General features: G+C 38.5%; 1 protein-coding gene across 1 annotated transcript; it reads left to right on the top strand.

Annotated features, from left to right (window-relative positions):
* Positions 1 to 9,300: 9,300 nt before the first annotated feature.
* LOC127105618 (uncharacterized) lies at positions 9,301 to 15,086 on the top strand. Its single transcript, XM_051042808.1, has 2 exons — positions 9,301 to 9,745; positions 14,841 to 15,086. The coding sequence occupies exons 1-2, from the start codon at positions 9,454 to 9,456 to the stop codon at positions 14,852 to 14,854; spliced, it is 306 nt and encodes a 101-aa protein (XP_050898765.1). The 5' UTR covers positions 9,301 to 9,453; the 3' UTR covers positions 14,855 to 15,086.
* Positions 15,087 to 21,664: the final 6,578 nt, after the last annotated feature.

The raw sequence follows: 21,664 nt of genomic DNA, 5'->3' as shown, positions 1-21,664 counted from the left end.
CCTTGTGCATCATCACCAAGGACCTTCTAATGAAGCGTACCTCGAATACCTTGACATTTGGTGCACGGTCCTCAAAGGACACCATTCCACTCTTTACCCACTTCTCAACTTCATACTTGAGGGGGTAGCAATTCTCTATATCATTTCCGGGGGCTCCTTGATTAAAAGCACATCAGAGTTCTAGTTTATACCACCATGGAAGTGGTTCAGGGATTTGCGGAGGATTTCTTGGTTGTAACAGGTTCTTGAGAACCAAAGGCGGTTATAGCTCTGCATATGTCATCGGGATTGCGTCAAAAGAGACCTTCTCCCTCTCAAAATTGGATTGCTGATGATTGTTGGTATTGCTGTTATTGTAGGTGTTTGTTTGTTGTTGTGGTTGTTGTTGTTGACGTTGTTGTTGTTGAATTGGTGTTGACTGATTTGCTGAAAATACTGGGATTAGTGATGATACTTGATGATGATGTTGACGAGATGGTTGAATTCTTCTTACCCGAGGCCTTCTTTGCCTCCCAACCGAAACTGCATTAGCTTCACTCATTTTCTTCTTACTGAAATTTTTCCCATACCTCTTGTCGGATGACACCTCCTCTCTAGATAACCGTCCCTCTCGGACACCTTCTTCGAGCCTCATCCCCATGTTTACCATCTCGGTAAAGTCACTAGGGGCACTAGCAATCACCTGCTCATAGTAAAATGAGCTCAGGGTCTTGAGAAATATCTTAGTCATCTCCTTTTCCTCTAAAGGAGGGGTAATCTGAGTAGCAAGCTCTCTCCATCTCTGATCATACTCCTTGAATGTCTCTTTATCTTTCTGAGACCATGACCTCAACTGGTCTCCATCTGGAGCCATATCAACATTGTACTTGTACTGCTTTACGAATTCTTCGCCCAAATAGTTGAATGTGAGTATGCTCGCACTATCCAATCCCATGTACCACCTCAAAGCGGCACCGGTCAAGATGTCTCGAAAGTAATGGATCAAAAGCTCATCGTTCTCAGTTTGTGTAGACATCTTTCTGGCATACATAACCAAATGGTTGAGTGGACAGGTATTCCCTTTGTATTTTTCAAAGTCAGGTACTTTGAATTTCACCGGAATCTTCACATTTGGAACCAAACAAAGTTCCGCAGCACTCTTCCCAAATAGATCCTTACCCCTCAAAGTTTTCAATTCCTTGCGCAGCTCAAGAAATTGGTCCTTCATCTCATACATCTTTTCATACACATCAGGGCCCTCAGACGGCTTAGAATGATAGATGGTGTCTTCTACACGAGATAAAGTATGCACAACAGGTGGCGGAATAGACATGATCGGGCTAGATGCCGGAATGGAAGCAAAGGTAGGCGCAAAGCCTTCAGGCGCGAAATTCGGAGTCATTCCCCACGGGAATCCGATAGGCATGTTGGGTGCAAAGTGAGCAGCAGTCGCAGGAATGGTAGAGGTGGCCACCTCGGAAATGACAAACCTCTGAGGAGGAGGAGTTGCAGGCGTGTGAGAAGACTGGCTCTGAGCAGCCAGGACTGACTCCATCATGGCAGTCAGACGAGCAATCTCGTCCTTCAGGTCTCTATTCTCTTACTCAAGATGTTCCATAATCTTTAGATGATTGACACGGGTATAGTATCGAGGAGTCAGCTTGGCTGAAGCACAGAAGAAACACCAATCAGACATCTGGCGAAAGAGAAACCCGTTTATGCGAATGATGCATGAAATGTGATGCTTATTTATTTTTATTTTCAAGGAACTTACTATGTTATTTGCATATATATATATATATATATATATATATATATATATATATATATATATATATATATATATATATATATATATATATATATATATATATATATATATATATATATATATATATATATATATATATATATATATATATATATATATATATATATATATATATATATATATATATATATATATAAATTGCAACAATTTGATATGACCATAAAAATCTCTTTTATTTATATAACTGGAAGGATTGCACTGAGTACAATTTCAGAAACCAAACATGAAAAATACAAGAGGAAAGGAGACTAGTCATCCTAAGGATCCCTAACAACAACATAAGAAGATATGGTTGTAGGCGCGTACTTCCTTCGAATGCGTCTAATCTCGGTCTCGAAAGAAGCCTTCATCTGAGTCTTCTCGAAGACAAGCTGATCAACAATCTTCTTCCAAGCAACGGAAGACTGAGGCATACTAAAGGAAGATGAAACCTCTGGCTCTCTCTGTCTCTTCGTCACTCGATCTTCAAGAAGCTCAATAAGTGCATCTTTGTCCTTAGACTCAAGCTGCAACTCCTCATGTTTTCTGCTCAAGGAATGGAATCGCTCTTCCCACATGTATTTCTCTTGTTTCATCTTAGCGAGCGCGTCTTCCAAATCCTCTTCAACTCCAAAGCTCTCTTCTTCACCCAAAGAGTGTAAGCTTCCAAAGCTACACAATTGCACGGACCAAGCTTGGATCTTCCTTTCTTATGCACATTATGCCAAGCATGCACAATCTTCTGCTTCAAATCTTGGGGATCTTTACCCTCTTGATAGAAAAGACCTTGTAACAAAGTGTTATTAGGTTTGTCTCTCAAGGGGAACCCAAGTTGACGATGAGCCAAAGCAGGGTTGTAGTTAATTCCTCCTTGTGTACTAATGAGAGGAACATTAGAGAATTCACCACAACAATCAATAATATCCACACTGCTCAAAGAAGGATCTTACCAAACTATATCATCATTAGTGAGAGACATAAGTCTCTGAGACCACCGTAGACATTGTTTGTTCTCCATAAAAGCAGGCGTCTGAGGCAAGTGCGAAATAAACCACTTCTACAGAAGAGGAACACAACAGACGATCATTCCACCACCCTTAGAATTTCTTAGATGTAAAGAAAAGTACATATCTCCTAACAGAGTAGGCACAAGATTCCCAATCAAGAAAATTCTAATGGCGTTAACATCAACAAAATTGTCAATGTTAGGGAACAAAGCCAAACCATAGTCGAGCAGCACAAAGATATCTTTGAAAGCATCCACACTACTGGCTTGAGCAAAGGCAGTAACTTCCTTGATGAGGAAATCAGAAGTCAATCTAAACAACCCTCCTTTCTTTACCCAATGAGCTACTATCTCAGGCTTCTTCAAGTGAAGAGCTTCAGTAATAAGATGAGATCTAGGAATCTCTTCCAATCCACTAAAAGGAATTTTGTTAGAAACAGGTATTCCCAAGAGATGGGCATACTCCTCTAACGTATGCATAAGCTGATAATCTGGAAAAGTGAAGCAACGGTAGAGAGGGTCATAGAACTGAACCAACACGCTCCAGAGCCCTTCAACCATATCAATAGGCAAGATAGGCAGAAGCTTCCTATGGTGTTGTTTGAAATCCAAGGAATCTAATACAAAAGATGCTAGCTTCCTTAGCTCTTTCAAGTCGAGACATCTGAAACCGTACTTCTTAGTGTTCCTTCGTTCAGAATCCATGGTCTGAAAATATTTGCAAATAAGACCTCAGTTCCTTGAAATTTTTGTGTGATGAATGTTATGATGCACATGAATGCATGAATGCAACAATCACAAAGAAGGGATCACACACAAGGCAAACAAACAAAGGTCAAGGGATGAATCAATTCATTGTCAAGATCAATCATCCATTTTGGTGGATTATGGTTTTCACCTTATCAACACCCAAGTTCCATTGATATTGACAAGACTTTATTGGATCAACCAAGAATCAAGGGTTTGTTGTGAGTCACGAGCATGGAGTCTGGGTAAGAACCATCCCAAAGGAGTGAACTACGGATAAAACCTGTAGATCATGTTCTAAAAAGTTCCCAGAGTCTTAATTCCATCTATCGGATATTACAGATTAGGATGACTGACTCAGCAACCCATAATATTCTCAAGAGAAACTCGTCTAAGTTTAGTATCGCGTGACAATTGTTACCAAGTCTACACTTGAACAGTCTCTGCACTACATCTTAAATAGGTCAAGAGGGGTTAAATGTTCTATGGTCCTCAACTTCTCGGACCCATAATCAGAGATAGTAATGCCTAACCATAAATAAATTGTCTGACATTCCAAACTCCAAAAGGGTCTCCACTGAGTAGATCGATCTCAAGCCAACTTGTTAAGGACTACTCCACACAAGTCGAACATGACTATACTATCCTCCTATCTTAATTGCACTCAAGTTCGGGTTAGAACTTATCTCACCACTCAGAGATCACCAAGCACCGCAAGCAGGTTATATCATACAAACAAATATACATACATCAAAACTAAGAAGTGGTAAATTTCTGTAGACTACTCCTCAGCAGAAAGGAGGCTAAACCGACTGGAGACTACTCCTCAGCAGAGTCGCCACTTAATTTCTGTAGTGGTAAATTCATGACCATCAAGCTATGGATAAGCTAGACGTCAATAAAACCAGAGTCGCCACCGAGCTTTTATTATTTCCAAGGGAAAAGGGAAAAGCACGAACAAAACCTAAAAAGATAAGAAGTTTTCAAATCAAAACTAATAAAATGTCAGAGATTTCAGGTAAGGGGGTTGGTTGCACAGAGGGAAGGTGTTAGCACCCAATGTGTACTAGGTACTCCTAGGGAGTCCTTTTTTGTGTGCATATGTGTTTTTGTACAAATGATGTTTGCAATAAATAGAATGGAGGGATGAGAAGAGAATTCATTAATTATATTTTTGTGTTTGACAAGACCTTCGGACTTGTGCCTACGTACCAACATAAAAATAAGGGATCAAAGCCTCGTAGTTCGTGGTATCAATTTTAAAGTAAGTGCATTGCTTTTAAAAAAATTTAAAGTTTAAAAGGCACAAGGGCCTAAAATGGTTTGAATGAGTGTTAGTTCTTTTGTCTTTTGAAATTTTAAGTCAAGTATAGTTAAATTTATTTACAAGTTTGATTAAGAAAAGAAGTTTAAAAATGCAATGGCATAAGGCCAAAGTTTATAATTTGCAACATGGTCTATGTTTAGAGAACAAGCACAAGCAAAGAAGGTTTTTTAAAAAAGAGGAAGAGATTTTGAAATTTAAGAAATGGGGAGGATATGAAGAGACTAATCCTAAGCATACATTTAAAAGTTGAGATTTGAAAAGATCTGACCAATGAGCCGCAATCCAATAGACAAGAATGTCATATATACACCCAAATTTCCGTTGGACTTTAGAATCAAGCAACAATCAATACACCAATAGCAAGTTGAAGAGAAAGTAATCAATTAAAGATAGCCACATCCAAGCTTAGCAACTCCATGCTCTCCTTCAAAATTTGCCCATGTTGCAGATGAACTCAAATGGATCTTCAATATTGTATCAGATGAATGTTCACTTCACAAGCACTTGGTTTCATAAAAGTTGGCATTGGCCAAGTCCTTTGCATATGGAGTGTTGCCTAAATTCTAAGTCCAATAGTCTCAAATCAAACCAACAGGCCACACAAGATGTTTTTTAGGGTTTTTGTACTTATTATGTACATTAAAGTCAATAGACCACACAAACAAACAAATATTTACAAACATAAGATATCACCAAAATTTGGTCCAAATGGACAAAGTGAAAATGACATTAAAGTAAACAACTTGAATGGTATGAATAATGGCAAATGTTAGTTGTTAGTTGATTAGAAGTTAGTATTGCTTTTTCTTTTATTTTGTTTAAGTCATTATTTGGAGAACACTGTAAGACCCCAATTTTGACCCTAATATCCTTCATGCAATTTCATCATATGCATTAGCATTGGTATCATACTTTGCCATTCTCCTTACCCCTCTTTCATTGGGTTTGTTTTGGGAGAGATCACCAAGCATCATACTTGTATATTGTCATTTTAATAACCAAAATACCAAAAATATATCTTTGCTTTTGTAAGACCCTAATTTTGACCCTAAGATCCCTCATGGCATCATGATATTGCACAAATGCATTGCCTCAAGGATCATAGCATGTTTGGCTCCTTAACCCTAGGGTTAAGACTTGTTTGGGTGATTTGAGATCACCAAGAATGCTTGTATTGTATGTTATTGCTTTTATTATTTAATTACTAACCAAAAGCACAAAAATATGTCACTAACTCTTTTTTGTTTTAAAGCTCAAGTGGTCATGTGCTCCACAATGCTCCTAGGAGGCTCCTAAGCCCAATGCAATGACTAGATGAAGGTGAGGAAAGGAATGAAAATGATCCACAAAGTTCCTAATCATCATATATGTCTCCCAAGTATTTCAATTTGCCAATTTTATCAAGATAACCCAAAGGGCTTGAAGATTATTTCCCAAGGAAACCCTAATTTCACTATGCTTTGACTGTGCCTTGCCCATGAAGCAATCTCAACCTCTGATCAAATTTAATCAAGGGAAGTTCTTTAATTTATCATTTTATGCATATATGAGCTTATTTGAGGCCCCTCAATCATTTATTCATCAAGATTGGAAGTTTGACCTTGAAAAGTTGACTAGTCAAGTCATTTGACTAAGCTGAGGTTCAATGAGCCATAACTTTTGATGTGTTTGTTCAATGAGCTTTGACTGTGCCTTGTGTAACACCCCGATAAAATAAGATAATTATTTAAATTGAGTTAATAATATATTTATTAATTTAATTAAATAATTGGAATTATTATTATTATTGGAATAATAATTATTGGAATATTATTGGGATTATTATTATTGGATTATTTTTATTGTTATTATTGGAATAAAAGTAGAAATCAGTAAAAAGGTTCCATTTGGTAAAAAGAGTTATTTTCACGTGAAAAGGGAAAAGAGGCAGAAAAGGGAAAAAGGGCAAAGAGCCAGAGGACGAAGGTTGAAGGAAGGAAAAGCTTGGAGCTCAGAGATTGCCGGATTTACTCAGGTAAGGGGGGTTTATCATCGATTAATGGGTATTATGGGATAATATGTGATGGGTAGTGAGAAACCATTGATTTGCCTCTGATTGAATGATGTATGATGAATTTGTGAACTTTTGGGATGAACGAAATTGGGATTAAAATTGAAGAAATTCGTAGGAATTAGAGGTAGAAAGGTTAGAAATTTGTGAAATCGAAAGTGTATGATTCGTGTTAGACGAGATGAATGAATTGTGTGTAAAATTTGGACTATGGAAGGTTGAATTGGATAGATCTCGTAGCAGGAGAAGCCATTGCAGATCTGGAAATTCTGGTTTCTGGTCATACGCGTATGGCACTAGGCAATACGCGTATGATATGGCTGGTACGCGTATGGATGAGGCCTTACGCGTATGAGTGAAAAAGATGATGTTTTGAACGTGAAATTGTCTCTGTTAGTACGCGTATGAGAATGTGGTACGCGTAGCATACGCGTATGGGCGTGGGCAATACGCGTATGGACTTGGTCAGGAATGGGCAATACGCGTATGGGCATAGGCAATACGCGTATGGGCAGACTTGTGGTTTTTCTGAACTATGGTTGTGCAGTTTTTGGTTGTTTAGGCTGAGTGATGTAACTTAGCTAGTGTATGACGTAGTAGGGATCATTTTCCCGTTGTTTTGAGTAGTATAGGTATTAGTAGAGTGTGCTAATACTGTGTTTGATTATGCGGCATGATATGATATGCTTTTGTGATAAAATGTGTTGATGATGTGTGATGGTATGCATGATGCTGTGAATGTATCAGTTATGTATGCATTTGTGAATAGACTGTTTTATGGCTTAGAGTGTGAGCATATGTCTATTCTTGAGTTGTTGTTGTTGTTGTATTGCTAGGTGATTAGCATGCATATTGTGGCCTTTATGGTGGTAGCTAATTCCCTTGGTGAGGAATTAGTGAGTAAATCATTTTGATTGTTGTTGATGTTTGCATGCTAGGTGATTAGCGTGCATAGCATGGCCCATTTGGGGTGGTAGCTAATTCCCATGGTGAGGAATTAGTGAGTGAGTCACTATGTCTCAAATGAGTGGGACTAGTGAGCTTGGTAGCCGTGCCTGGATTTGGACGGTGAGGTTGAACTATATGTTCACAAATAGTCGGTACCGCATGCATGGAGTCTCATTGCATAATATATGTATGGCGTATAATATGAATGGATGTATTCCAATATTATACGTGTTGTTTATGTTGGTGTTGAGTATTATGTTGAGTTGATGTGCTGTTACTGAATACATGTTTGGATTAGGGTGATGAAGTGTGTTAAATTACTTAACATGACATGATATTTTATAATACTTATTATATTGATTGAGGAACTCACCCTTACAACTGTTTTTCAGGTAACGAGCAGTGATTGAGTAGGAGCTAGTACTTGGAGTCTAGAGTAGTTCATTAGGGGGTCATGCTCTGATAGATGTAACATCGGGAAGGGATGTTTTGAATGTTTTACTGTTGGTTATGAACCATTTTACATGTAATGTGTTACATGTTTTGATTGATTTGATTTATATCCGCTGCGATTTATGCGAATGTTTATTTGATTAAATAAAGAGCATGACTGTTATTTTGGAACATGGTGTGAAGTGTTTATGTGACACCCATAACTGCATAATTACTCTGATGTTGTATTTTGATATTTAATTTAAATTATTGGGGTATTTTAGAAGGGTGTTACATTAGTGGTATCAGAGCATAGTCGGTCGAGTCGAGTCGTAATTATTCTGTTTCCCTGTACGGGATAGGTGTTGTGTACCCCTATCAGTACTTATTGTTTAGCTTGTTGGGTTTTCAGAATAGAGATGGCTGGAAGAGGTAGAGATGATGATGCGATTGCTGAGGCGCTGGGTATGCTAGCTGGAGTACTTGGATGGAATCCGAATGTTGTGGGAATGGGAGCTGCTCGTCAATTGAGTGAGTTCCAAAAGAACAATCCTCCAATGTTCAAGGGAGCATACGATCCAGATGGTGCTCAGAAGTGGTTGAAGGAGATCGAGAGGATCTTCCGAGTGACTGATTGTGCCGAAAACCAGAAGGTCAGGTTCGGTACGCATATGCTGTCAGAGGAAGCGGACGATTGGTGGGTTGCTACCCGCACTGAATTGGCAGCTGTTGGGAATGCTGAGATTACTTGGGCTGTGTTCCGAGAGAGATTCCTGAGGAAGTACTTTCCAGAGGATGTCAGAGGAAAGAAAGAGATAGAGTTCTTGGAATTGAAGCAGGGCAATCGGTCGGTTACTGAATATGCTGCTAAGTTCACAGAGCTGTCGAAGTATTACACTCCCTATAACGAGGCTACTGGGGAATTTTCGAAATGTGTGAAGTTTGAGAACGGGTTGCGTCCCAAGATCAAGCAGGCTATTGGATATCAGCGGATCAGAGTGTTTTCTGACTTGGTTGACTGTTGCAGGATTTTTGAACAGGATTCCAAAGCCAGAGCAGAGAGCTATCAGCAAAGGGTTGATAGGAAAGGCAAGAATCAGAATGATCGTGGAAAACCGTATGCAGCTGGCAAAGGTTTTCAGAGACAGAGTGGGATGAAGAGGCCTAGTGGGGGAGACTCCAGTGCCCCTGCTAAGTGTTACAGATGTGGTCAGGCTGGGCATCGTATCCATGAATGTACCAGTAATGAGAAGAAGTGTTTCAAGTGTGGAAAAGGTGGTCATTTGGCTGCAGACTGCCGGTTGAAGACTGTGACTTGTTTCAACTGTGGAGAGTTGGGTCATATTAGTCCACAGTGTCCTAAGCCGAAGAAGGAGAACCAGTCGGGAGGCAAGGTCTTTGCTTTATCGGGTTCTGAGACTTCTGCAGATGATCGTTTGATCCGAGGTACGTGTTATATTAATGGCTTTCCTCTTGTAGCTATTATTGACACCGGTGCTACTCATTCCTTTATATCCTTGGATTGTGCTGTGAAACTTAAGTTAGAGATATCTGAGATGCGTGGAAGTATGGTGATTGATACTCCTGCGAAGGGTTCAGTGACTACTACTTCAGTTTGTTTAAATTGTCCTTTGAGTATTTTTGGTAGAGACTTTGGGATGGACCTTGTGTGTCTTCCACTAGTACAGGTTGATGTTATCCTGGGTATGAACTGGTTGGTGTTTAACCGAGTCTATATCAACTGTTTTGATAAGACTGTGATTTTTCCTAAGATTGAGGAAGGAAAGAGTTTGTTTCTATCTGCAAGGCAGGTGAATGAGGAAGTAGCAGATGGGGCAGAGTTGTTTATGCTGTTTGCGACTTTGGAAGCTAAAGATAAACTGGTGATTGGTAATCTAGCCGTGGTATGTGATTTTCCTGATGTGTTTCCTGGAGAAGTGAATGAATTACCGCCAGAGCGTGAAGTTGAGTTCTCGATCGATTTGGTACCTGGTACTAGGCCGATATCGATGGCTCCGTATCGTATGTCTGCTGTTGAGTTAACTGAATTGAAGAGTCAGTTGGAAGATCTGTTGGATAAGAAATTTATTCGTCCGAGTGTGTCACCGTGGGGTGCACCAGTGTTATTGGTTAAGAAGAAAGAAGGTACTATGAGGTTGTGTGTGGACTACAGGCAATTGAATAAAGTGACTATCAAGAATCGGTATCCTTTGCCGAGGATTGATGATTTGATGGATCAATTGGTTGGTGCGAGTGTGTTCAGCAAGATAGATTTGAGATCTGGGTATCATCAGATACGTGTGAAAACTGAGGATATTCAGAAGACTGCTTTCAGAACAAGGTATGGACATTATGAGTATTCTGTAATGCCTTTTGGCGTGACTAATGCGCCTGGAGTATTTATGGAATACATGAATAGGATTTTCCATCCGTATCTAGACCAGTTTGTTGTGGTGTTTATTGACGATATTTTAGTGTATTCGAAATCTGAAGAAGAGCATGCTGAGCATTTGAGAATGGTTTTAAGAGTTCTACGAGAAAAGAAGTTATTTGCTAAACTGTCTAAGTGTGAATTTTGGTTAGAAGAGGTTAGTTTTCTTGGTCATGTGATTTCAAGAGGTGGTGTTGCTGTTGATCCTTCTAAGATAGAAGCGGTATCTAAGTGGGAAGCTCCGAAGTCAGTTTCTGAGATAAGGAGTTTTCTTGGACTTGCAGGTTATTATAGGAAGTTCATTGAGGGATTTTCTAAGTTGGCGTTACCGTTGACGATGTTGACTAGAAAGGGGCAAGCGTTTGTTTGGGACTCAAAATGTGAAGAAGGTTTCCAAGAGTTAAAGAGAATGTTGACTACTGCTCCTATTCTGATATTACCGAGTTCGTCGGAATCATTTGAGGTTTACTGTGATGCTTCATTGTTGGGCTTGGGTGGTGTGTTGATGCAGAATAAGCAGGTTATAGCTTATGCTTCGAGACAACTGAGGGTTCATGAGAGGAACTATCCGACACACGATTTAGAGTTGGCAGCTGTGGTTTTTGTTCTGAAGTTATGGAGGCATTATCTATACGGGTCAAGATTTGAGGTTTTCAGTGACCATAAAAGTTTAAAGTATTTGTTTGATCAGAAAGAGCTGAATATGAGACAAAGGAGATGGTTAGAGTTTCTGAAGGATTTTGATTTTGGTTTGAATTACCATCCGGGTAAAGCAAACGTAGTGGCGGATGCATTGAGTCGGAAATCATTGCATATGTCTATGTTAATGGTTAAGGAATTAGATTTGATTGAGCAGTTTAGAGACTTGAGTTTGGTGTGTGAGAGTACTCACAATAGTGTTAAATTGGGAATGTTGAAGTTAACGAGTAATATTTTGGATGAGATTAGAGAGGGTCAGAAATCCGATATGCTTTTGGTTGATAAGTTGACTTTAGTGAATCAAGGTCAAGGTGGTGAATTCAGAGTTGATGAGAGTGGTGTTTTGAAATTTGGTAATCGGGTATGTATTCCGGATGTTACCGAACTTAAGAAGAGTATCCTGGAGGAAGCACATCGTAGTGGCCTGAGTATTCATCCTGGAGCTACGAAGATGTATCATGATTTGAAAAAGTTATTTTGGTGGTCGGGAATGAAAAGAGAAATTGCGAGTTTTGTTTATTCTTGTTTAACTTGTCAGAAGTCAAAGATTGAGCATCAGAAGCCGTCTGGGCTAATGCAACCGTTGGCTATTCCAGAGTGGAAGTGGGATAGTATCAGTATGGATTTTGTGTCTGGTTTGCCGAGGACAAATAAGAATTTTGAAGCTATTTGGATGATTGTTGACAGATTGACGAAATCGGCTCATTTCATTCCGATCAGAATGGATTATCCGTTAGAGAGATTGGCCGAGTTGTATATTGAGAAGATTGTAAGTTTGCATGGTATTCCGTCTAGTATTGTTTCGGACAGAGATCCTAGATTTACATCGAAGTTCTGGGAAGGTTTGCAGAGGGCTTTGGGAACTAAGCTGAGATTGAGTTCTGCATATCATCCGCAGACTGATGGTCAGACTGAGAGGACGATTCAGTCGCTAGAGGATCTTTTAAGGGCTTGTGTTTTGGAAAAGGGAGGTGCTTGGGATTGTTATTTGCCTTTGATTGAGTTTACCTACAACAATAGTTTTCATTCGAGCATTGGTATGGCACCGTTTGAAGCTTTGTATGGTAGGAGATGTCGGACACCTTTATGTTGGTATGAGTCCGGTGAGAGTGCTGTGGTTGGACCTGAAATTGTTCAACAAACTACGGAAAAGATTAAGATGATTCAGGAGAAGATGAGAATTGCTCAGAGTCGTCAGAAGAGTTATCATGACAAGAGGAGGAAGTCACTTGAGTTCCAAGAGGGAGATCATGTGTTTCTTCGTGTTACTCCGATAACTGGAGTTGGTCGAGCTTTGAAGTCGAAGAAGTTGACACCTCGATTTATTGGTCCTTATCAGATTTTGGAGAGGATAGGGGAGGTAGCCTATCGTATCGCTTTACCGCCGTCACTTGCGAATTTGCATGAGGTTTTTCATGTATCTCAGTTGAGGAGGTACATTCATGATCCGTCGCATGTGGTCCAAGTAGATGATGTCCAGGTGAGAGATAACCTGACTGTTGAAACATCACCTATGAGGATTGAGGATCGAGAGTTGAAGCAGTTGCGGGGTAAAGAGATTGCTTTGGTAAAGGTAGCTTGGGGCGGACCAGCAGGTGGCAATGTGACTTGGGAACTTGAGAGTCAGATGAAAGAGTCCTATCCAGAGTTATTCGCTTGAGGTATGTTTTCGAGGACGAAAACTCTTTTAGTGGGGGAGAGTTGTAACACCCCGATAAAATAAGATAATTATTTAAATTGAGTTAATAATATATTTATTAATTTAATTAAATAATTGGAATTATTATTATTATTGGAATAATAATTATTGGAATAATAATTATTGGAATATTATTGGGATTATTATTATTGGATTATTTTTATTGTTATTATTGGAATAAAAGTAGAAATCAGTAAAAAGGTTCCATTTGGTAAAAAGAGTTATTTTCACGTGAAAAGGGAAAAGAGGCAGAAAAGGGAAAAAGGGCAAAGAGCCAGAGGACGAAGGTTGAAGGAAGGAAAAGCTTGGAGCTCAGAGATTGCCGGATTTACTCAGGTAAGGGGGGTTTATCATCGATTAATGGGTATTATGGGATAATATGTGATGGGTAGTGAGAAACCATTGATTTGCCTCTGATTGAATGATGTATGATGAATTTGTGAACTTTTGGGATGAACGAAATTGGGATTAAAATTGAAGAAATTCGTAGGAATTAGAGGTAGAAAGGTTAGAAATTTGTGAAATCGAAAGTGTATGATTCGTGTTAGACGAGATGAATGAATTGTGTGTAAAATTTGGACTGTGGAAGGTTGAATTGGATAGATCTCGTAGCAGGAGAAGCCATTGCAGATCTGGAAATTCTGGTTTCTGGTCATACGCGTATGGCACTAGGCAATACGCGTATGATATGGCTGGTACGCGTATGGATGAGGCCTTACGCGTATGAGTGAAAAAGATGATGTTTTGAACGTGAAATTGTCTCTGTTAGTACGCGTATGAGAATGTGGTACGCGTAGCATACGCGTATGGGCGTGGGTAATACGCGTATGGACTTGGTCAGGAATGGGCAATACGCGTATGGGCATAGGCAATACGCGTATGGGCAGACTTGTGGTTTTTCTGAACTATGGTTGTGCAGTTTTTGGTTGTTTAGGCTGAGTGATGTAACTTAGCTAGTGTATGACGTAGTAGGGATCATTTTCCCGTTGTTTTGAGTAGTATAGGTATTAGTAGAGTGTGCTAATACTGTGTTTGATTATGCGGCATGATATGATATGCTTTTGTGATAAAATGTGTTGATGATGTGTGATGGTATGCATGATGCTGTGAATGTATCAGTTATGTATGCATTTGTGAATAGACTGTTTTATGGCTTAGAGTGTGAGCATATGTCTATTCTTGAGTTGTTGTTGTTGTTGCATTGCTAGGTGATTAGCATGCATATTGTGGCCTTTATGGTGGTAGCTAATTCCCATGGTGAGGAATTAGTGAGTAAATCATTTTGATTGTTGTTGATGTTTGCATGCTAGGTGATTAGCGTGCATAGCATGGCCCATTTGGGGTGGTAGCTAATTCCCATGGTGAGGAATTAGTGAGTGAGTCACTATGTCTCAAATGAGTGGGACTAGTGAGCTTGGTAGCCGTGCCTGGATTTGGACGGTGAGGTTGAACTATATGTTCACAAATAGTCGGTACCGCATGCATGGAGTCTCATTGCATAATATATGTATGGCGTATAATATGAATGGATGTATTCCAATATTATAGGTGTTGTTTGTGTTGGTGTTGAGTATTATGTTGAGTTGATGTGCTGTTACTGAATACATGTTTGGATTATGGTGATGAAGTGTGTTAAATTACTTAACATGACATGATATTTTATAATACTTATTATATTGATTGAGGAACTCACCCTTACAACTGTTTTTCAGGTAACGAGCAGTGATTGAGTAGGAGCTAGTACTTGGAGTCTAGAGTAGTTCATTAGGGGGTCATGCTCTGATAGATGTAACATCGGGAAGGGATGTTTTGAATGTTTTACTGTTGGTTATGAACCATTTTACATGTAATGTGTTACATGTTTTGATTGATTTGATTTATATCCGCTGCGATTTATGCGAATGTTTATTTGATTAAATAAAGAGCATGACTGTTATTTTGGAACATGGTGTGAAGTGTTTATGTGACACCCATAACTGCATAATTACTCTGATGTTGTATTTTGATATTTAATTTAAATTATTGGGGTATTTTAGAAGGGTGTTACACCTTGCCCTAAGGACAATATGAAAAACTTTCATGTTCATAAAAAATACATTTGAAGCTTGGAAGGTCATCACTCATTTCAAAACATTATAGGTCATTTTGACTGAAACCCTAATTTTGGGTCAACTTGCCAAGGGCATAACTTTCTCAATATTTATGATTTTGAGGTGGGACCAAAGGAATTGGAAATATTGAGATGTCTAATTCAAATGTTATGTTGGACAAAGTTTCATAATCCTAAAGGAAATACATGTTCCATTGCAAAACAGTATAGGTCATCTTGGACCTAATTCATTGGATTTGAAAAAGTACCCAACTTCAAATGCCCATAACTTTGTCATATAAAATCCAAAGGATGCAAATTTTGAGTCTAAATTGATTATGTTTAAAATATCTACAACTTTGATGTTGGTAATTCATTCATTTGAATCTTGTATCATGAGGACATAGGGGTCTAACCAAGCTTACTTTTGGGTGACTTTTTCAAAATGATTTGAACATGTTTTACACTTGAACCTTCCAAGCCAGTTTTGATCAATTTTCACATGTCAAATGGTTTTTTTCCCAACATGACTTTTGTTCCTTATTTCAAAACCTTTCCAACCATTACTCACAGTAGTCATTTGGATCTACCATTTGGGAGATTCGAATTTCTTTTCATTTATGTGCATTCTTGATATTTTATGTTAAAGCTTGAAGTGCAAGCATTTTCCATCCCATGTGCACGACCACATGCTTCCCATATGATCTCAGCAAGCTCCTTCAGGCATTCATGGGCCTCTTACACGTCCACAAAGACCCATGCATTCAAAATTATAATTCCCATGCACATGAGCAAAGTGTGAATTCAGAAGCATTCACCTATAAATAAGGGCTTCCTCTCCTTCATTTGATAACGTTTTTGGAGATCCCATATGTTGCTGAACTAAAACCACACCCTCACCAAAGGAATCATTCACCATTTTTTCAATATTTTCGAGCTTGAAATTCAGCAACATTAGTTGAGTTTCAAAGCGAGAATCCTTAGCCAATCATCTTCCCTATATTCATAGATAAAAAAGGAGCAAAAAGCTTGAAGGATCCGTGGCCAGAAGCTTACCATTTTGAAGGTATAAACTCAAATTGTTTGGATCTGAAACTCATAATTCAATGTAGAATTCTTGTGTTTTTGTGGTTCTCAGAAGTCCTCATACTTGAGGCAAGCTTTTGGTGTATACAATTTTCCATTTCCAGAACAATCCGTGTGGACACCATGATTTTCTCCTTCATCTTTCTCTCAATATAGAAAGAATGAGAGGAATCTAATGGTACAGTGATGATCTACATCACATGAGCTTCATTTCCATGCCCTTGTTTTTCATTTTTGATGAGATTCATTTTTCTGCAACTTCTGGTCGGAATCTGTTGGTTGATCGGAGAAGATGGTGGTTTCCACCACCACCACCACCACGTGTGTTAACCATAACCCTTGGATCTCTGCCTCACGATCTAATCTTGTGCGTTCATTTCAATTACTTCTTTTAATGCATTGTGTTGCGTTGTTGACTGGAGTGCATCGTGCATCCTCAGATCCAGACCGTGTACCATTGCCACGTCAATTAATGAAATGGATCCGGTGGCTGAGCATTTTTCGTTTTATTTCATTTTCTTTTCATATTCTTTTAATTCATTTCATTTTCAATAATTCATAATAAAATTCATATGAGGTCAGAAAAATAGGAGACCAACTATAAAATTTTTCTTGAAAAATCTAGTTTCATATTATGGTTTTTAATTATTTTTGTGACCTAATTTGATATTTTTCATTAATTATTTGGTTTTTAATGAATTTAATTCATTTTAAAATACTTTCTGACTTTTAAAAAATACAAAAATATTTTCATAGAATCTATGGATCATGATAAGTCAATGAAAAATAGTCTCAATAATTTCTTGTTTGTTTTGAGATTATTTGAGATTTTAATTCATATTATGCTATTTTTGGTTGTTTTTAATTGATTTTAACTACTTATTGACATTAAAAATTTGTGAGAAAATTAGTCAAAGTTTGTTTGATTATGTTGAACCTATGAAAATTTAATTGGATTTATTGAAGTTGTTTTGAATTGAATTGGAGATTCAACCTTGTTTATTTTGCTTTTTATTTGTATTTTCTTCTAATTCAAAAATTACCAAAAAAATATTATTGACTTCTTGACTTGTTATATTCTTTCCTCTCCTGTTTGGTGTTGATTAAGGTTGAATTGATTCAACTTTGATTAAATTCATTGGATCTTGTGGTTTTAGAATCCTTAAGGATCATTACCTAGAGAGATGAATGAATTTGATCAAGGATGAGTTATCCCTTGATCAATTGGGATTGTTTATTGTCTTCTTACCCACTCCCTTTCATCTTCATCCCTTTTTTTCCCTCAATGGCCAATGAGTTAATGTCTTGAGGTTGGTCTTGACAAATAGAAGTTTAATCTTCTCTTATCCAAACCAAATTCAACTTGATCCATGATCAAGTGAGTTATTTTGTGTCAAAGATACGTTACTTCTTGGTCAAGCAAATAACCAAAAGTCAATACAAGGCCCTTCCCCTTTTGTTTGGCATGGCAAGTTTATGGAGCTTGGCTTACTAGTCATGACCTCTAACTTGTGTTCTTTTCCCATATTCTTATTGACCGGCCTCAGATAGGTGCGGCTACTACATTAGTCCATTTACGATTGCATAACATAGCGCTACATTGTCTCATGACAAGCTAACATAACTCTACTAACTACTAAGTTTAATTTGAGCTTTTAAATTCTTGTCATTTAACTTTAATGTCATTTATTTCTTGCTCATTATTCATATTGATTTTCATTTTTGCTCATTTGAGCACATATTTTATGTTTATGTCATTTTTCTTTTGCTTATTTGAGCCCATTATTGTATATAAATATATTACTATTTTGTGTTGTTTTGTATTTGTTTTGATATGAACCAAAAATGCAAAAGGAGAAAGGACTTAGAATTAGGATTCACCCATGCTTAAAGGATTTCAAGAGCAACTAGGCCTCATGCCTTTAGAATGAAAAATGTGTTGAAGAGCAACTAGGCCTTATGCCTTTAGAATGCTAAAATTCAAAGTTGACCTCAAAGGACTTCTCCTCAAACTTATTCTTTCTCCATTCCCTTTATTATATTGTGAGCTTTTTGATGTGTGCTTTTGTATGATAGGAATCCCATCTTAAGATTGAAAAAAGAGGACCATTGCCATGAGTAGCCAGGTTAAGAGCCAAGCCAAATAGAGATCCTAGGAGGGTGAATTCAATTTATTACTTGTTTTATGTGCTAAATCCAAAGGAAAGGAGCATCTTGAGTCATCTCTTTGACTCCAAGAAAAGGAACTCCAAGGGTTATCTTTCCCCTCTTATCATTGTATTCTTTAGGAATAGCCCTTCTCTCTCCCCCCCCCCCCCCCCCCTCTAACCAAGCCAAAAAATCATTTTCAAAACTTTGACTTTATTTCAAATTAGAAACCTAGGCCTCAAGTCTTTGACTTTTCAAAACCATTTTCATAAATACTCATTGTAAATAAACTTTAATCCAACTTTGACCTCATTTTGTAAATAAATTTAACTTGTAAATATAACCCATTTCAAATTATTTTGTGGTCCCAATGGCCACTTGTTACACTCCTTTCAAAAAACATTAGTCATAGGTTTGAGTTATCATAGTGGTTGATGTAAATTTCACCTCATCCTTAGTGTTGGATTGTAAGCCTTCCATGCTTATTATAGGGTTAACCCCTCACTAGCATGTTGAAGCCTTCCTCACATGGTGGATTGTTGGTTTAGGTTGAGTTTTCTCCCTTTGATAACAAAAGACCTTAAGGCTTTTGATTAAAATCAATTCACCAATCTTTGAAATTTTTACCATGAACTAGGAGGTTTTGATCCTCCTTTGTGATGGTACGTAGGCAATGGGTTCATCCATTCAAACAACAAATTTTTTAAATATAGTCTATTCTCTTCTCATCACTCCAATCTTTTTGCACAAATCTTTTCACAAATACCAACCTACGACACATATTTGCAAAAAAAGGTTCCCTTAGAGTACTAAGGATGTTTTGGGTGCGTAAAACCTTCCCATTTCATAACCAACCCCCTTACTTAGATCTCTGACATTTTTATTAGTTTTTGATTTGAAAAACTTCTAACTTGGCTTTTGTTCTCTTTTTAGCCTCTCCTTTGGATAAATAAAAGTGCGGTGGCGACTCGAATTGTATGTTGACTTTTGGTTTAGTCAATAAAGCTAAAGGTAATGAAAACCCCGCTACAGAAAAGTGGCGACTCTGTTAAGGACACCGAACCCCGTGGGTTTAGCCTAATTTTTGTTTGTATGTATGTTTATATTTATTTGTGGCATAGTTTTTTGCAAATTTGGGATGAATGTATTGTTTGTAATGTATGAATTTCTTGATATATTAATTGATTGTATGCTTGGTGGTTTCTTGTGAGATGAGTTCTATACCCGAACTCGAGTGCACTTATGATAAGAGAATGGCATAGTCCTGTTGACTTGTGTGGAGTTAGTCCTTAACAAGTTAACTTGCAAGTCCATTCACTTGGTGGAGGTCTTATTGGGATCACTAATGTCACACGAGTAGTCGTGGTTAGGCATTACTCTTTCCAATATGAACCCTAGAAACCAAGGACCTTAGATACCTAGCCCATCTTGGCCTATTTTAGGACGTAGTGCGATGGTCGTTCAAGTGTAAGACTTGATGCGATTGTTACGCAATACTACACTCATAAGAGTCCCTTTTGAGAATATTTTTGGAGGACGAGTAGTCGTTTTATCCGATAATATCTGAAAGATGGGATGAGGACTATGAGAACCTTTTAGAACATGATTGTCAGGTTTAACCATAGTACACTCCCGTTGGGTGGTTCTTAACAGAGACTCCATGCTCGTGACTCACAATAAACCCGTGATTCGCGGTCGATCCGTTCTCGTATATCCTCAAAATCGATGGAACTTGGGTGTTGATAAGGTGTAAACCATAATCCACCAAAATGGATGATTGATATTGACGATGACTTGAGCCATCCCGTGACCTTTATATGGTGTGACTTGCTTGATCCTTGAGCATGTCTGTTGCATCTATGCATTCATGCATTCATCCACATTCATGTCATCGACAATAAGATTTTTACAAGGAACTTAAATGGTCTATTTGCAAATTTTTAGACATGGATAAACAAAGAAGGAATACAAAGAAGTACAGTTTTAGACAACCCGACTTGAGAGAGTTAAGGCGTCTGACATCTTATGTATTAGAGCCCTTGGAGTTCAAAGCTCCCCATGGGAAGCTTCTATCTATTCTCTCTACCAAGGTGGATGAGGGTCTGATGAGTGTATTGGTGCAGTTCTACGATCCTCTGTATCGGTGCTTCACTTTTCCGGATTTCCAGCTTTTGCCTACATTGGAGGAATACGCTTATCATGTGGGTATACCTATTCTTGACTGATTGCCATTTAGTGGTTTGGAGAAGATTCCGTCTTCTCAAGAGATTGCTGACATGCTTCACGTGGAGGTATCTGACATTGTTGCCAATATGACTACCAAGGGTGGAATTCAAGGTCTCCCGTCTGATTTTCTGAATGCCAAAGCTACCTTGTTTGGGAAGGCCATGAGTAAGGAAGCTTTTGAAGCCATATTTGTACTCCTTATCTATGGGCTAGTGTTATTTCCCAACATCGACAACTTCGTGGATGTGAACACTATTAGGATTTTCTCTTCTCTTAATCTTGTTCCGACTCTGTTGGGTGACACTTATTTCTCTTTGCATAGGAGGAATGCAAAGGGTGGTGGTTCCATTGTATGTTGTCTGCCTCTTCTGTACAAGTGGTTTATTTCGCACTTGCCTCAGACGCTTGCCTTCAAGGAGAACAAGGGATGTCTACGGTGGTCCACGAGACTTATGTCTATCACTAATGATGATATCTCCTGGTATAATCGTGTTTATGATGGCATTAATATTATTGATTCTTGTGGTGAGTTCTCTAATGTACCTCTTCTTGGTACATGTGGTGGAATTAACTACAACCCTGCTTTGGCTCACCGTCAGCTTGGGTTCCCCTTAAAGGATAAACCTAACAACATTTCGTTGGAAAGCTTATTCTTTCAAGAGGGTAAAGATCCCCAAAACCTGAAGGATAGGGTGGTCCGCGCTTGGCGCAAGATTCATAGGAAAGGGAGGAAGGAGCTTGGTCCGAGGAATTGTGTTGCTTTGGAGCCTTACACCTCTTGGGTAAGGAAGAGAGCCCTAGAGTACCGCATGCCGTATGAGTATCCGAGACCTACCCCTATGGTTATGGATGGGCCTTCAACCCTCCATAATCAAGGAGTAGAGGAGTTGAGAGACGAAGACTGTTCGCGTGCTTGGGTTCGTGAGCGTGAGGAGCTTCTTCAGCAACTCAAGGATAAGGTTGCAATGATCGAGTTTCCAGAGCATC

This window comes from Lathyrus oleraceus, chromosome 7, assembly GCF_024323335.1.
Source record: "Lathyrus oleraceus cultivar Zhongwan6 chromosome 7, CAAS_Psat_ZW6_1.0, whole genome shotgun sequence".
NCBI lineage: Eukaryota > Viridiplantae > Streptophyta > Magnoliopsida > Fabales > Fabaceae > Lathyrus > Lathyrus oleraceus.
This window is presented reverse-complemented; position numbering and strand designations above follow the sequence as displayed.

Bases quoted from the DNA above. Each gene is read 5' to 3' on its own strand.
- LOC127105618 (XM_051042808.1), top strand. From the start codon at position 9,454: ATGAAGAGGCCTAGTGGGGGAGACTCCAGTGCCCCTGCTAAGTGTTAC.